The sequence below is a fragment of the Notamacropus eugenii genome, chromosome 2 (genome assembly GCF_028372415.1).
Source record: "Notamacropus eugenii isolate mMacEug1 chromosome 2, mMacEug1.pri_v2, whole genome shotgun sequence".
Lineage (NCBI taxonomy): Eukaryota > Metazoa > Chordata > Mammalia > Diprotodontia > Macropodidae > Notamacropus > Notamacropus eugenii.
The window spans coordinates 439,448,734-439,466,376 of NC_092873.1; the positions used below are offsets into that span (position 1 = coordinate 439,448,734).

The following is a 17,643-nucleotide window of genomic DNA, read 5'->3' on the forward strand; positions in this document are numbered from 1 at the left end:
CTAAGTTGTCCAACAGTGAGGGAGAAGCCTCTGAACTAACGGATCCCATCAGATATGAGAGCAATTTTAGCTACTTAATCTATCTTGTGTGAAGTGATTATGTGTAAAAACAGAGGATTAGTAAGTCCGTGCTGTTATGTAGTTCCTGCTTGTCTCATGCAGCAGCAGCAGCATGCAGCCTCCAGTCCCTTTGCCTTGCCTCACCGAGGCGATCTAGCTTCAGTCCCCACTCACTTGCTCTACTAGGGGAGTCAAGGGGGTAATATGATGCCAGGGGACGTGGTTATCTAAATAGTGCTGAAAATAAATTGCACCTCATAAGCATCTGAAGACAAGCTGCCTGTGAATAACCCAGTGTTCACGCTAAAGTTGGCTGAGAACCTGCAGCCTAGCCCTTAGCTCCTAAAATCTGCCCACCCGGTCAGGGGTGTCCTTGCTTTCAGGAGAAATCATTGATTAGGGCCCCCAATGCACCCTCAGATGGGTCCTTTCAAGCCTCTGAGCAGGGACCAAAACACATTTAAGTAGATTCCATACACCCTGGATCGCATTTCCCTAATGAAATCATCTCTAAAGGATAGGTTAAGACCTCCCGCTAAGTTTGGGAAGGAGAAGTGAATGCAATAGCCTGAGGGTAGATTTTTCACATTTTCCTGGGGTTAATTATCTCGGGGATCATACGAAGTCCCAGGAAGGAAATTTAAGCTGGGATATTCTGTGCCTGGCCTGGGGAACAACAAGCATGCCATCCCAACAGGGTATCTCAAGCTTTCTCAGGTGACGGGTATGACCAGCAGAAGTTTGCTGGTTGGAGCTTTCAAGGGGTGGGACTTCTGGGGACTAGGGACATTCCAGGGGGCCACTAAACAGACTGGGACAGAGGTTGATCAACTAGCTGTTTATTTTGCCTCCCAGCCTTACTTCACCTTGTGAACTAGATTCAGGCAGTCAAAGAGTAGCTATTACATGCCTCCAACGTGCCAGGCATTGTGCTAAGCCTGGCAAGGTAAAAAGAGGCAAAAAACAGTCCCTAGCTTCAAGGAGCTCACAATCTAATGGGAGAGACATAAGAAATAAGCTCCTCTTTGGGAAATTGGCCCTGTTTATCACAATTTAAATGCATTTGCATTTGATTGAAATATCAGTTGATCTGTCTACAAACATCTATCTGCTTATTAAAAGATAGGCAAAAACACCCTCCTTACCCTTCTGGGGCTCATTTTTAGTGGAATAAATAACATGTAAGTGACTATATATAGACTATGACAGGTAATTTTGAGGGAAAGTAGAAGCACCAGACAAGGTCTTCTGCAGAAGGTAGAATTGAAACTGAGGCTTGAAGGAGGCCAAAGGGGAAGAGGAGGGAGAGGAGAGAGAACATTCCAAGCCTGGTGGATAGCCAGGCAAAAAGCACAGATTTCAAAAACAAACAAACAAAAAGTATGGATTTTGGATTTTCATAGTGTAAAGGCAAAGCAAATAGGCAAGTGTAGCCTGAACACAGAATGAATGGAAAGGAGTTGAGTTTTAGACTGGAAAGATAGGAGAGACCCAACTTTGGAAGGGCTTCAAATGGAAAACAGCATTTTATATTTGATCCTGGAGACAATAGGGAGCCACTGGAGAGAATATGCTTCCAAGGAAGCCTTCAAAGAAGAGATCAATCTATCAACAAGCATCTGTTAATCACCTGCAATATGCTAGACCCCAGGGATACAAAGAAAATAAAACGATCCCCCTGAGCTGAGCTTTAAGGCTTCTAAAAGCCTGAGATGGAGAGGAAGGATACTGCAGGGAGAGGAGGAAAGGGGGAAAGCCTGCCTGAACCCACAGAGGCAGCTCAGCTTTGGAGACAATAGCCAGTGGTCCAGTTTTCCTGGAACATAGTGTGTGAAGAGGAGTAATGTGAAATGAGACTGAGAAAGTAGGTCAGAGCCAGATTGTAAAAAACCTTAAATACCAGGCTGAGTTTCTTTTTAGGAAATAGATGCAAGAAGATTTTTGAGTAGGGGAGTGATTGTCAGAGCTCTATATGGAAGATTATTTTGAAGTTATATGGAAAATGGATTGGAAAGGAGAGAGTAGAAACTAGGGTACCAGTGCAGGGGCTTTGATGCACCTAAGGTGATAAGGACTTGAACTAGGGGAATAACTGTAATGAAGGGGAGTGGAGGGGTGTGACAGATGATATGGAGTCCTTGGTAACTGATTGTATATTGGGGTAGAGGGAAGAGACAAAAATGACACTAAGGCAGTGGTGGGGTAGCTGCAGCCTCAAGGCCACATGTGGCTGTCTTGGTCCTCAAGTGCAACCCTTTGACCAAATCCACTTCAAAGAGGCACACTTGAGGACCTAGAGGGCCACTTGTGACCTGGAGGTTACAGGTTCCCCAGAAGCATGGTGGTGCTAAGAGTAGAAAATGATTCTCTGATGTCAGCTCATGTATTCCACTCTTGAATTTCTTGGGGCCTCAGTTCTCTCATCTGTAAGATGAAGGGGTCACAAGGGCTCTTAACCCTGTGTCTGTGAACTTGTTTAATATTTTTTGGAGGCGGGGAGGCAAGGCAAATGGGGCTAAGTGACTTGCCCAAGGCAACATAGACAGTAATTGTCAAGTATCTGAGGCTAGATTTGAATTTAGGTCCTCTTGACTCTATGGCCAATGCTCTATTCACTGCACCACCTAGCTACCTCCTTGTTTAATGTTTTAATAACTGAATTTCATAATCCTAGGTATTTTATTATATATATACTCAAGACATTATTCTGAGTTCATAGGTTTCACCATACTGCCAAAGGTGTCTGTGACATAAAAATAGTTCAAGAACCCTTGGACTAAGTCCCTTTGAACTCTAAATATCTATGAATCTCAGAACTGGGTCACATATTGGTAAATATCTAGGATACAGCAGACAAAATTGATAAACGAGACAGAAGTAAATCAACCAGATGGGACAGCATCTAAAATAAAGCTTTGAGAAAACAAAATGATGAAATTGTGAGGCAAAAAATATTTTTGTAATATCAAAAATGGCTGCTGTGCTAGAAAACTTGGAAGAAGAAAACTTGGAAGAAAAATGGTGATCTTAATGAGCTGTGATAGATTTGTTGAGAACAAATCACACCAGGCTAACTTTATTTCCTTTTTTGACAAGGTTACCAGTCTTATATAAATCAGGGGAATCTGATAGTCATAGCATACCTGACTTTCATTAAACATTTGACAGATTCTCTTGTGATGTCTTTAAAGACAAAACAGAGGAGACATGAACTGGAAGAGTGAACAGTTTTGTAGATTCAGATCTGATTGACCAACTGGACCCACAGAGTGATATTTAATGGACTTGTGTTCAAATTATATGGATGTCTACTGTAAAGTGCCATAAGGCTCTGTCCGTGGTTCCCTTCTGTTCAACATTTATTATCAATGATTTGGATAAACGTATGGATGACATGTTAATCAAATTGGTAAATGTTATGAAGATAGAAACAAAAACTAACAGGTTGATAGAATCTGGATCCAAAAATACCTTCACAGGTTAGAACAATGGGCTGAATCTAACAAGAGAGTAAATTTAAAATGTGAAGTCCTATACTTGAGTTGAAAAAAAAAAGCACTATAATTAAAAGATAGGAGAGGAATGGCTAGATAAAAGTTTATGAGAAAAAGAATGGGGCATTTTAGTGGACTACAAGCTCAATGTTAATTAAAAATAGTGAGACAAAAATAGGAAAGAAAAACTAATGAAATTGTTGGGCTCCATTAACAGAAATATAATATTCCAGATGAGGCAATAGGTAATTCCACTGTATTCTTGCCAAGTCAGATCATATCTGCACTTAGGAGAGCAGAATTTAGAAAAGGCACTAACTAACTGGAATTTGTTCCAAAGAGGTCAACCAGAATGATGAGGGGAACAGAGTTCACAGCATAGAGGAATCAGATGTAAGAACAAAGGATGTTTAGGCTAGAGAAATGTTAGAGGGGTAATGATAGCTGTCTTCAAGTATTTGAAGGGCTGACATGTAGAAGAGAGATTTAGAACTTGTTTGCTTTGGCCTCAGAGGATAGAGCAGGGATGAATGGGTGGAAGTTAGAGTGAGGCAGGTTTCAGCTGCCTTCCAGGGAAGGGATTCTATGGTTCTGTGCACATTGCTGGTGTGACTCCCATACTAAGAAACTTCCATTCTGTTCTATTGTAGTCTGTTCTGTGCCATGCTGATCTTGTCATTTCTGTTTTATTCACAGGATTTCAGAGTTGAAGAGGTCACTTAATCCAAACATATCTGAAATGAATACGAAAAGGGTTCATAATGTCTTAGCTTGAAGACATCTAGCTGAGGAAAAAAATGATTTCTAGTGAAGGAGAACCCTCTGTCTCTAAAAGTAGGTCATTCCATTTTTAGTCAGCTATGTTGTTGTTCAGTCATTTTCAGTCATGTCTGACTCTTCATAACCCCATTTGGGGTCTTCTTGGCAAAGATACTGAAGTGGTTTGCCATCTCTTTCTCCAGGTCATTTTACAGATGAGGAAACTGAGGGAAACAGGGTGAAGTGACTTGTCACATAGCTAGCAAGTGTCTGAGGCTGGATTTGAACTTGGGAAGATGAGTCTTTTTGGCTCTAGGTCCAGCACTCTATCCAGTGTGTCACCTGGCTACCCCCTTAGTCACACGTACAAAAATATTTATAGCAGCTCTTTTTGTGGTAGTTAAGAATTGGAAATTGAGGGGACGCTCATCGATTAGGGAATGACTGACCAAGTTGTGGTATATGAATGTAATGGAATACTATTGTTCCATAAGAAATGGTGGGCAGGAAGACTTCAGAAAAACCTGGAAAGACTTGCATGAACTGATGCTGAGTGAAGTGAGCAGAACCAGGAGAAAACTGTACACAGTAACAAGAACATTGTGTGATGACAGACTTTATAGACTTAGATCTTCTGATCTAAGATAATTCCCAAAGACTTATGATGAAAAATGCTAGTCATATCCAGAAAAAGAACTATGGAGTCTGGATACAGATTGAGGCATACGATTTTCTCCTTTTGTGCTGTTTATTTTTGGTTTTTCTTTCTCATAGTTACCCTCCTTTGTTCTGATTCTTCTTTCACAACATGAATAATGTGAAAATATGTTTAATATGATCATACATATACAGCACATATGAGATTTCATATCATCTAAGGAAGGGGGGGAATTTTAGAACTCAAAATCTTATAAATATATAAATAAATATATTTTTAAAAAAGAAATGACTTTAGAAATTATTTATTCCAGTTTACCTGTCAGACGTACAGAGAAGGAAAGAGTTTCAAACCAAATAAAACTAGAGAACACTACAAAATGTAAAATGAATAATTTTGATCATATTAATATTAAACAGGTTTTGCACCAATAAAATCAATGCAATCAAAATTAGAAGGAATTTGGGGGGGTGGAATTTTATATCAATTATCTCTGATAAAGGTCTCATTTCTCAAATATATAGAGAACTGAGTCAAATTTATAAGAGCACGTCATTCTCCAAGTGACAACTGGTCAAAGATTATGAAAAGGCAATTTTCAGAAAAAGAAACCAAAGCTATCTATAGTCATATGGGAGAAAAGGCACTCTATATCACTATTGATTAAAGAAATGCAGATTAAAACAATTTGGAGTACCACCTCACACCTATCATATTGGCTAATATGACAGAAAAGGAAAATGACAAACGTTGGAGGGGATGTGGTAAAACTGGAACATTAATGCACTGTTGGTGGAGTTGTGAACTGATCTAGCCACTCTGGAAAGCAATTAGGAACCATGCTTAAAGGACTATCAAACCCTTTGATCCAGCAATACCACCATTAGGTCTGTATGCTAAAAAGATTTATAAAAGGGAAGTGAAGGGAAAAGACTTATTTGTACAAAAATATTTATGACAGCTTTTTGTGGTAGCCAAGAATTGGAAATTGAGGGGACGCCTATCAGTTGGGGAGTAGCTGAACAAGTTGTGGTATATGATTGTAATGAAATATTATTGTTTCATAGGGAATGATAAGCAGGATGATTTCAAAACAATCTTGAAAGATTTGATATGAACTGATACAGACTGAAGTAAGCAGGACCAGGAGAACATTGTACACAGTAACAGTAACAGCAACATTGTACAATGAACAACTGTGAATGACTTAGTTATTCTCAGCAATACAATGATCCAAGATAGTCCCAAAGGACTCATGATAAAAATGCGATCTGCCTCTAGAGAAAGAACTGATAACATCTGAATACAAACAGAAACATACTATTTTTCTTTCCTTCTTTCATTTTTTTTGAGTTTCCCTCCAAAAAATGACTAATATGGAAATATGTTTTACATGATTGCATATGTATAACCTATAGCAGATTGCTTACTATATCAGGAAGGAGAAAAAGAGAAGGAAGGAAGAATAAACTTTGGAACTCAAAACTTTAAAAAACCTGAATGTTAAAAATTTTTACATGTAATTGAGGGGGAAATAAAACATTATTTTAAAAAGAGATTAACATAGGGCTATGGGGTAAATGATTCAAATGTAAATGACAGTGTTTAGAAAAAGAAATCATCCGTTCCAACTCTATTATATAGATGAGGAAACCAAAGGACACAGAAGTTTTGTGATATATAGGTGAAATAACAGTTACGATTTGAGCCCAGGTCTTCTGATTCCAAGGCTGATACTTTCTCTATTTTACTATGGAAAGAATAAGGGCTTTCCTCTTTTCTCCCCTTTCTATTTTGTGAAGGAATTCTTGTATAGCACATCAACTGATTTGATCCCAATAGACCAGATTCCATGGCAAACTAAATAGTACTAATGTATTCCTAATGGTCTCATGGCCTTGTTGGGATACAGTTGGATGGGGGGAAGGCAAGGGAAGGACCGAAGTTGAAGAATGAGAAGGAATTGTGGAGATTTGAAGGATCTGGGGGTTTTTATGAAAGCCAAAGATTGAAATTGGAGAAGGTAAATTTGGAGAGACTTGAGAAGTTGGAGGAAGAGTAAGACAAGAATTTGAAGAAAATGAAGACTCAAGCAGAAGGACTAGGGAAGGAGTGGAAGAATGAGCTGAGGAATGGGAAAAGGAGAAGAACCCAACTAGTTAGAGTAGAAAATAATTCAATGAAGAGGATGATCCAAGGAAGGACCAAAAGAGAAAGTTGAATCAGAACAAGGAGAAGAACTCAAGGAGTAGGAAGAGAAAGAGATGGAACCAAAAAAGAAAAGAAAGAAGAGTAATTGATGAAAACAAGGAAGAAGCTAGCAAGACAAAGGAAAGGATGCTAAAATGAGATACTTAGCTGTTTGCCACAGCAGTTAAACAGAGGCGCTACTAGCAAGAATAACAAGGGGCCCAAGATTTCACTACCTGTAAGTATGGAGAGTAGGAGAGGTTTTCTAGAGAATATAACAAAATGTATTTCTGGCATGATTAATTGACTATTACCCATGCTCAAAGGATAGGATGGTCACTCTCATAGAAAAGAAAGTAAAGGAACTCAAGGCCTGACCCTCTACCCTTCAAGTTATCAGAAAAAATGAAGGGTGTTTTTTTAATAAAATGGAATAAAGACTTTGAGTGTGAAAATAAAGAAGAGGCAGGGAGAGTAGCTCTGATCTGTGCTAGGAGGCTGGAGGATGACATCAAGGAGAGAAGGATGACCGACCTCTCGAAACTAAGCAATAGAGAGGAGATTCTACCCAAAAAGAGATTTGCACTTGTCCTCCAAAACAATGACAGTTTGTACCCACAGGACACCATAAGATAAGACATTATCTAAAGAGGATAGATGAAAAAGAGAAGGGCCGTGCTGCAGGGAACCAAGGTAGCAATTTGTTAGCTGCTAGTTAATAATAAACTTGTGAAACTTCAAGTCCACCTCTTGTGGGGTGGATGTGGGAACAAATGATAATTTAAGAAAGAATATAAAAGCATTTCCAGGCATTAGAATGTTGTGGGTAAGACAATAAATATCTTAGGAGAAGGTTCAGGTGGCATTTTCATCATTATTACTAACTGAGAGTAAGGGTTTCAGAAGAGAGAGATAGAATTAGGAAGTAAAGGACTGGTTAAGAAGTGACTGCAACAAAAAAAAATGTAACAATGACAGGCTTCTAATGTGATGGAGTGCACCTAATAAGAGCTGGCCAAAATGGAAGAAGAGTTTTGATGTGAAAACAAGAAAAGGGAGAGAAAGAAAGACTAAAGTATGAGTTTCTACAAGAGGAAAGATTTTGTCTAGAGTCTTAGAAAAATCTAATCAAAATGGCTTTAACTTAAAGGAAAGAAAAAGGGCAAAGTGTTTATATGTATCCACCAAGCTTGATACACAGAGGGGCATGTGCAGTCAAAAGAACCGCATCATATCCTCAAATCCACAAAATCCAAAAAAAAAAGAGCTAGTAAAAAAATACATGAGCTCAGATTTCTTTACACAAATGTACAAAGTATGAGTCACACAAGGTGAATTCCAGAGAGTCTAACACAGGGAGGTAAATTTAAAACCCTAATATATATATATACATATATGTGTGTGTGTATATATATATAACTGAACCTTGGTAAGATGACTGAAATACAACTTTAATAACACAACTGAAATAAATCTTTAGAAAGCTATACTTTATTCTAAAGGATAAGACTAAGTAAAAGGAAAGTGGGTAGGAAGAAAGATGTGTAAGATAGCACCATATTGTAAAAAGATAGGTTGTTTGTCCTTATTTTCAAAGAGGACCAGTGATATCATAGGATGGTGTCTTGACTTGCTCATGACTTGGATTTAAGGGAGGCAGAGTTGTACAACGTTGTCAGTCTACTCTCTCTTCCAGAGTTATCAAAGTCCAGTGACAAGACAAAAGTCTGGCAATGACCCAGGGTGCAGGGGATGACCTTGAGGTCTTCTATATCTGATCAGGCTCTAAGTGCTCCACAGTGCCTGCTTCAGCCACCTTCAGAAATGTTGGAATAGCATGTTCTCATCCACACATTCTGCTGGGGAAAGTCCTCACACGCTTGGGGTAGACACCCCCCTAACTCCCTGACAGGTTTGAGGCCCAGTGGTTACCCTTGCCATGATTTAGCCCCATGCTGAGGTGGTTTTTCTAGTGGGGGCCACTGTGCATACTAGTACTTCTTGGAGTTGAGTGCCAGGTAGACACCAAAGGTGGCTGAGCAACCCTAAAAAGGGTCCTTACATCAGAGATGCTAGTCATCTTGGAACACCCCCTACATGTACTTGTGGGAGGAAATCTAAGAAAAGTCTTATTCTGAAAGAATTCCTACATTGCCTAGGAAGCAGGAGTAGCAAATTTAAGCTTTATAGGAAGTGATGGTACAGTTTGAGCAAAGCCTCCAAGTGCTGTCCAGAGCAAGGAGCCAGAATATGCAGAGCTATACCCAGGCAAGAGAGAGGAAGATGATGGGCAGAGCTCGAAACAACCTGAGAGTAACAAAATTCCAGAAGGAGAGATCTGTGCCTCAAAGAACCCTGGGCTCAAAGACTGGGACTAGCCCCAAGGAGGGACTACAACTAACCAGCACTGAGGTGCAGAACCACAGTGAGAAGGAACAAATTCAATCCTTGTCATTCACTGATTCTGAGTCATGTCAAGGTGTCAGTGTGAAGGGGAGAAGCTAATTTTCTACTGACTAGTTTTGAGGGGGTAAGCCTCAGCTCCTAGTGTGGAGCCATAAATTTGGAATGATTCTTTGGATGAAAGGGACATTTTTCTGGACTGCATATGGGTTCAGATACATGTCCTTTCCTTATTCCTTATGTTATGTGATAAATTTGGTTTTTGTTCTCTGCTTTGTTTTTTTAGCATGGTGTTTACAAGGGAGCAGAGGATATGACAGAAATAAGCCAAATTCTGCTGTTCACAAGAAAGACATTGACTTGGGGGCATAAATCATGATGAGTAGCTTTCAAGAAAGAAGATATTCTGTGTGCATCTAGACCTTTGGTAATAGGCCATGGGTTACTCTTCCATAAATATAAAATTGAACCTTTCATTAAAGTCCTATTCTTCCTGAACCCAGGTGACCTTGGGTTCTCAAAGGCAATGGCAGTGGAGTATAAATTCTGGAAGGTTCTAAAGTATCAACTATAGGTTGGCAATAGAGACTGCTTGTTTTCTAAGGACAGTCTACCTAAGTTTAAAGAGACTCATTAGCAGATGGCTGGTCATTCCATGACTTTCATTTTTTGGCTACATCAACTCTTGAAGACAGTCTACTCAGGCATGGAGGGGACAATAGGTATCTGTACAAGGAAAATACACACCAATAAAACAATAGATTCTTGAAGTAATTAAATAAAATGATCCTTTGATTCAATATTGTTAAGTTCATTTGGAATTGGGAGAGAATTGTACATTGGGAAATGGGTCTATGGTAGGAGTTCTTAACCTTTTTGTATCAAGTATGCCTTTGGTTGTCTCTTGAATCCCATGAATCTCTTCTCTGAATAATGTTTTTAAATGCCTAACTCAAATGCATGGGATTACAAAGCTTTAATATTGATTTTAGTGAAACAGAGCTATCAAAGTTCTTTTACAAACAAGTTCTTGGAACTCGCATTAAGAACTCTTATTATTATAGTATATATGAGGTGTCATATATGTGCAGTGGACATTATATATAGCATATATTACATTTGGCATATGATAAAGATAAAATCTTTAATATTTCCCTTGACAACTTTGAATATATGAGGAATAGCTACCTTATTACCAAGTATTTTAATACTTTGGTTTAGATGCGTAGGAGTAACTAGGTGGCACAGTGGAGAGAGTACCAGGTTTAGAGTCAGGAAGACCCTATCCACTGTGCCAAGTAGCTACTCCCTTGGACAGGTATAGGAAGAACTTCTTCTTCTCCTCCTCTTCTTCTTCTCTTCCTTTTTTCTTCTTCATCTTCCTCTTCTCTTTTTCCTCTTCTTCTCCTTCTTCTTCCTCTTCATCTTCTTCTCCTCCTCTTCCTCTTCTTCTTCTCCTTTTTCTTCTTCCTCTTTTCAAGTAATTCATACTCACAAAAATAATAAAGTGATTCACAGGAAAGTGATAAGGTATCAACCCACCTATAAAATAAAAGGATTGGACTAGATATCTATAGCCACTTTTAGCTCTAACATTCTAAGATTCTTCAGGGAATGATATACAAAATATATTCTCTAGAGGTAAATACATTATAAAAGGAGACTAATAATAATTTATATGTTGTTGTTGTTCAGTCATTTCAGTCTTATCCAACTCTGTGACCACATTTGGGGTTTTCTTGGCAAAGATACAGGAGTGGTTTATCATTCTTTCTCCAGCTCACTTTACTTAGTGCTCCAATCTCTGTGCCTTGAAAATTTGCAGAGGATGTGGGTGGAGAGGTTTGAGCCTAGTGCTCTAGCTGGCCACTTGATTCTCTCGGCACAGAGACCTCAAAAGCAGTAATGCTGGTCACAAGGGTACTTCCTACTGCTACCTGTAGAACCTAGCCTGGGCCTTCAGGTTTGGAATTCAATTGAATCAACAGACATTTATCAGGTACCTCCTGTGTGCCAGGTATCCAGCATAGCCAACAGAAAAATGTCCTTGAAGTCAGTTTCACATTCCACCATTGTTGAATACTAACTATGTGACAAGGGGCACATCCCCTTACCTCTCAGAGACTCTAACCATGGGCAGTGATAAGTAGGACCTCAGTGCAGTGAGCTGCCTTGGAGAAGTTCCCTACAATGATGAATTATGGGTTTGCACTGAAAACAAAAACAAGGAGCCAACAGCACTGCAACAGATATTCAAAACAGTTCTTACCCTCAAGCCGCTCACAATTTACTGAATCATAAACTAATTGGGAGTCACGGAGCAGGTGATGCACACCCTGAGGCCCCAATAGGCTCTTGATAAGTAGTTTTTTAAAAGAATGAATGCATGCCACCTTTTAAAAGTCCATCAGGTAGCCCCGTACTTCTGAATAGCATTAATACACCTCTAAATTGGGCTGAGATGGGTGTAGGGTGGGAAGTAGGGCAGAGAGATGTCAGGGCACACTGCCTGCCAAGAGAGTTAGTTTTAAAGCTCCTCAAACTCTAGAGGCAACGTGGAAGGCCTCCTATATCTTACATCAGCAGGAGCTGGTTAGGAATCCCACCCCTGATACTTATTGTCTAATGACCCTGGATAAGTCATTCTCTCTGTACTTAATCTGCAAAAAAACAAAAACAATTAAACACAGTGGCCTAATTCTTGCAAAATGCAAGGACACCCCCTACTGGGGGTAAGGACTCTGACAAAAATGGCTGGAAAAATCGGAAAGCATTTTGACAGAAACTGGATGATCTCGCCGGCAGTGGAAGCGCGCAGTTTGGATCAGAGGGTCCGAGGTCTGCTGAACGCTGGAGGAGAACTCAGAAAACCTTCTCATCCAAACCTCTCCCCAAACCTGCCGCGGCGGTGACTTGCCGAAGGCTGCGCAGAGAGCTCCAAAGACCTGAGATCCTGCACTCTTTTCTCTACGCAGGAGGACCGCGTGCCTTGAGAGGCTGGAGGGTGGACTCGAGTTTCAGGTGGGCAAGGTGACGCCAGGCACCTTCCAGTTCTCAATCTGTGGATGTTCTATAGACCTTTCCAGTTCTGGACTTCGGTTTTTCTGCCCTTCGTTCGGCGACGCTCCCTTTTCTTGCCCATTTGGGGTTAAGAAATGCCCTCCGATCCCTGGCAGTACCTTCCAAACGCCCCCCCCAAGAAGGCGGGTCTTTGTTGCCGTGGAGACAGCCTGAGTCGGGGAGAAGGGCACCTCCAAGAGCCAATAGGAGCTGCAGTGGGGCGGGGCCGTGCTGGGCCCGGTGCTGATGTGGAGAGGTTCGGAGGTTCGCCGCAGGACTGCTGGGGGAGGGGCGCGGGGGCTCGGGGGCTCGGGGCCCCGGGGCCTGGGGTGGGGTGCGGGCGGCTCCGGCCCGTCTCTGCCGGGCGCGGGGGGCTCTGACTGCTAGAGCTGGCCTCAGACGGGGCTGGAGAGGGTTGCCGGGGCTCCGGGCCTGCGCCGGGGAGCAGAGGCTGGAGCAGCTTGGGGCGGAGAGTGGGGACCGGGATGCGGACAGGATGCACAGGGATGCAGGCGCTCGGACGGGAAGCGCACAGCGGGGGGTAGGGGCACCGGGGCCGCCGCCGCGGTGCGCCCGGGGGTCCGGGCGGAGCGCTGTCAGCCTGGATCCGCGCTGCCCGAGGAACTCGAAGCACCGTAGAGATAGGAGTCGGGGGCCTCCCCCAGCAATTATTCTCTCCCGTTCTGACGATCGGGGGGACCTGAGACCCAGAAAGGGGTCACTTATCTAAGAAAAGAACCCAGGCGTCCTGCCTCCGAGCCGAGTCGAGCAGGGTGCAGTCACTCGGGCTTTGGGGACTTGGGGGAAAACGTGAATGTCGACTTCACTTCCCGCTTTTCACTTCCCTCTTCCCCAGCTCCTTGTCTCTCTTCCAGGTGACTGGTCATGCTGACCCAGCGAGCCTTGACAAGCATGAAGCTCTTTCCCCTGGTGGCGCTGGCCTGCTGTCTGGCCATCCCCCCAGCTCAGGCCGGCAAGGTGAGCGCTATGGTCTGGGCAGATGGGGAGGTTTGGCTTTGCTGGTTTACGTAGCGGCGGCCAGAACCTAGCGCAGACTTGGCCCTCCCTAAAAGTACCTGTAAGTCCCTCTGTACTTTGGGGATTCGGGAGATCTACGCCAGGTCTCGTGGTCCGGTCCTCTTAGAGTCAGAAGACTTGAATTTCGGCCCTAAATCCCACTGGCTTCTGCTTCTCATAGCCTCAGTTTCCTCAGATTACAAAATGAGAGAAATTGCTCTCCCCCTGCCCCCAAAGAATTGTTGCTAGGAGAATGCTTTATAAACCTTAAAATGGAATATTAATTCTCTGATCCTGTGTTTCGGTTAATAAATGAACATTTTTGTCTTGGTCGTCGGTTCAATAGATGCTTATCAAGGACATACTGTTTACAGGGTAATGTACTGGGGGCTGGAGAAGCTGCAATAATTCAATGAGACACAGCCGTTGCCCTCAGGGAGCTATAACAGAGGTAGAGTGATAGTAGAATCCCTGGTGTGAGAAGTTTTTTTTTTTCTCTGGTCCCTGCCTTGTATCTAATTTTGTGTTTATTCCTTTGTATTCTGCATATACTTATATATATCCTGGTTGTCATTTCCATTCTAGAGTAAATTCTTGTGCATAGGTATTGTGTCATTTGGGGCAGATAAGTAGCACTGTGGATAAAATGTCTTGCCTGGAGTCAAGAAGACTCATCTTTCCTAGTTCAAATCCAGCCTCAGACAGCAGCTGAGTGACCCTGGGCAAGGCACCTAACTCTGTTTGCCTCAGTTTCCTCATCTGGAAGTAAAATGACCTCAATGGGGTCATGAAGAGTCTAAAAAGACTCAATGACATTGTTTAATTTATTGTACTTTTAATCATTCCCAGTGATCACCTAACACAATTCCTGGCACAAAGGAGGTACTGAATAAATGGCTTGTTGAGTGATTAGATTAGAGGACATACAAGAAGTCAGAAAGACCTGGGTTGGAATGCTGTCTCTGACTGCTATGGATTACTTAACTCTAACTTTTGCTTTCTTTATCATAAAATTGGGAGGTGGAGACCTGTAGTACTTGTTCCTCAGAATCCTCAGATGCTCAGATGAGATAATGTCAAGTGCTTACAAACTTTAAAGTGCTGTGAAAAAGTCAGTCTTGTTTTTTACTGTTGTTGTTATGAAGACCAGGATAGAGATGTGTCAAGGGGCAAGCATCCTTTCTGTGGCTTTGCCTCAGTTTACCTCATTGTGAAATTATCATACCTCCACTCCACTCCACTCCAGAGTTCACAGACCTAGGCATTCTTTCTCCAGACCCCTAGAGAAAGGCAACCCCTATTGCTGTTCAGTGGTGTCTGACTTTTTGTGACCCTATTGAGGGTTTTCTTGGCAGAGATACTGGAGTGATTTGTCATTTCCTTCTCCAACTCATTATACAGATGAGGAAACTGAGGCAAACAGAGTCAAGTGACTTGCCCAGGATCACATAGCTAGTAAATATCTGAGGTTGGATTTGAACTCAGGTCTTTCTGACTGAAGGCCCTTGCTCTATCTGCTGCACCGCTTAGCTGTCCCACTTAGAACCACATATCTTAGGCAGGAAAGGACTTTAGAGATTGTCTAGTTTCTTCATTTTACAGATATGGAAACTAAGACCTGGAGAAGTTAAGGGATTTTCTCAGGGACACAGCTATGTAGTGGCAGAGCCAAGATTAGGCTCTAAGTGTCTTGCTCTGTTCCAGTGCTCAAGCCTGCAGCTTTCTTTCAGGACAGGAGGCTGTTGCTAGCTGAGTCTAGGTCCAGGAAAGATGAAGATGCAAAATCAAATTTGATGAGTATTAAAGAAAAGTGCAGCCTTAATTCTGAGTCAGAGAGAAAGCTTTGCTAAGAAGACCTTGGTTTTTCCCTTTATTTCCCCAGTTCCTGGCACATAGTCAGCACTTAATAAATGCTTGTTAGGCAGGTAGATGGTGAGAATAGAGCAGAATAGGAAAAATCTGAGTTCAAATTAGCCTCAGACCTTTACTAACTGTATAACCCTGGACAAGTTATTTACCTCTGTCTGCCTCATTTTCCTCAACTCTAAAATGAGGATAATAATACCCAACTGCCAGAGTAGTTGTGGCTTGAATGAGATCATTCTAAAGCTGTTAACACAGTGTCTGAGACACAGGAAGTGCTTAACAAGGCTTGATAGGGGAGTCACAAGGCAGGGGCTTTTGCTAGGAGTTGGTGCCCTGCCTCCCAACCTGATCTTCGTTTCCTGTTCTCTTCCAGAGCTCCGAAGACATCCGGTGCAAATGTATCTGCCCACCGTATCGTAACATCAGTGGACACATTTACAACCAGAATGTGTCACAGAAAGACTGGTAAGGCACTACTCAGTTCAGTCATCATTCCTCACAGGGGCTTCCTCAGGAATTCATCAGTGTGCCTGTCCTTTAGGGCTTCAGATGGAGCCGAGGCCACTACTTGCCAGGAATGCTTAGAGGACATTGCTGTTTAACTATGGGTTGCATTAGATGGCCTCTGAGTTAGATTGTAACTCTGCCACTCATCAGCCACATCTAGGGTCGAAGATTAATTGTAGATCTTTTGGAAACTGTTTTTTCATAGATCTCTGGGGAAACAGCTATTTCTTGGAGAGATTGAGGAAGTAAGCTCTATTGAGTCACTCTATCATCAAAAATGGGGCCTGGGTTCCCTGTCTCCCAAAAGAAGTGGTTTGGTGATTTCGTTGTTGTTGAATCATTTCAGCTGTGTCCAACTCTCCATGACCCTATTTGGACTTTTCTTGGCAGAGATATTAGAGTGGTTTGCCACATTTCTTTCTCCAGCTCATTTTTATAGATGAGGAAACTGAGGCAGTCAGGGTTAAGGGACTTGCCCAGGGTCACACAGCTAGTAAGTATCTGAGGCCAGATTTGAACTCAGAAAGATGAGTTTTCCTGATTTTAGGCCCAACACTCTGTCTGCCTTACCCCCTAGCTGCTGTTTGGCAAATGGCCGGTTATTAAATTTAAGTCTGTGGTGCTACATTTAGACTGAGATTGGGAAAGTTGGGGGAGCAGAGTATTCTCTGAGATAGGGGGAGGGTGAAGGGAAGAAAATAGGACAATTCTTTGACTTTTTTTCAAAGCATTTTCATTTGCATTATTCCTTTTGATACTTATAAGCTCACAAACTGTCAAAGCTGGTTAGCGTAGTTGAAAAAACACTAGAAGTCAGAAGTTCTGGGTTCAGATCCTTACTCTGTCACTCCATGAGCAGATCTGTTCATTTCTCCGGGCCTCTGTTCCTTTATCTGTAAGGAGATGGTAGGCCTCAAGGATCTTTAATACTCCTTCCAGCTTTGAATCCTCTATGGACAATAACAACTGTCATTTGCAAAGCATTTTAAGATTTGCAAGGTATGTTACATACATTATGTCATTTGAACTTCATAACAACTCTGTGGGTAGGTATTATAGTTATTTTTATACCTCATTTTACATATGAGGAAACTGAGGCTTACAGATACTAAGTGACTTACCCAAAGTCATACAACTAATAACCCAAGTCTTCCCGACTCCAAGCCCAGCACATAATTTATCCACTAGGCCATATTTCCTCTTGGAACAGCATCACTGAGCCTCAAATAGATTGTGACAAATTAACAGTAGGACTAGAACTCAGGTCTCCTGATGGTCCGAGATCCTTTTCCATTTGCTAGTTTCTTCCTGTTCCTGGCAGATTCCATCAAAGCCAAAAAATGTAAGCTCTAGGAGGAGGTCCCTCCCTGATTAGCTATTGTGGCCATGGCTTGATGAAGTGTCTCGCTCTGCCTTGGCCACACACAAAGCTGTCCAAACCACCGCTCCTTCTTCCTCTGAGCACTGGATCAGATGTTAGCATTCCACACCTCTGGGTACAGACTTGCCTCCCCAGCACTGCAGAAGCCAAGACTTGTTATCTCTCGCTGGGACCATTCACAAGGCTCTGTCTTATTTCCTTCTCTTCCCCTCAGTAGTCAAAATTGGGAGGATCTAGGAAAAGGGGCT

At 42.0% G+C, this 17,643-nt stretch overlaps 2 protein-coding genes across 5 annotated transcripts in view; one reads left to right on the top strand and one right to left on the bottom strand.

Moving 5' to 3' along the window:
• Positions 1 to 13,511, bottom strand: part of IGFN1 (immunoglobulin like and fibronectin type III domain containing 1) — a 90,173-nt gene extending 76,662 nt beyond the window's left edge. The window contains exons 1-2 of the mRNA XM_072638177.1: positions 13,408 to 13,511; positions 12,744 to 13,324 (exon numbers count right to left, since the gene is read on the bottom strand). Of these exons, the coding sequence (XP_072494278.1) occupies positions 12,744 to 13,324; positions 13,408 to 13,511 (685 nt within the window). The remainder of the gene's footprint in view (positions 1 to 12,743; positions 13,325 to 13,407) is intronic.
• TMEM9 (transmembrane protein 9) overlaps positions 12,556 to 17,643 on the top strand; it is a 35,461-nt gene continuing 30,373 nt past the window's right edge. The window contains exons 1-3 of one of the 4 annotated variants that reach the window (XM_072648232.1): positions 12,556 to 12,888; positions 13,481 to 13,602; positions 15,881 to 15,972. In XM_072648232.1, the coding sequence (XP_072504333.1) occupies positions 13,510 to 13,602; positions 15,881 to 15,972 (185 nt within the window). In that variant the 5' untranslated portion in view covers positions 12,556 to 12,888; positions 13,481 to 13,509. The remainder of the gene's footprint in view (positions 12,889 to 13,480; positions 13,603 to 15,880; positions 15,973 to 17,643) is intronic. The other 3 variants (XM_072648234.1, XM_072648233.1, XM_072648235.1) reach the window with 3 other exon arrangements.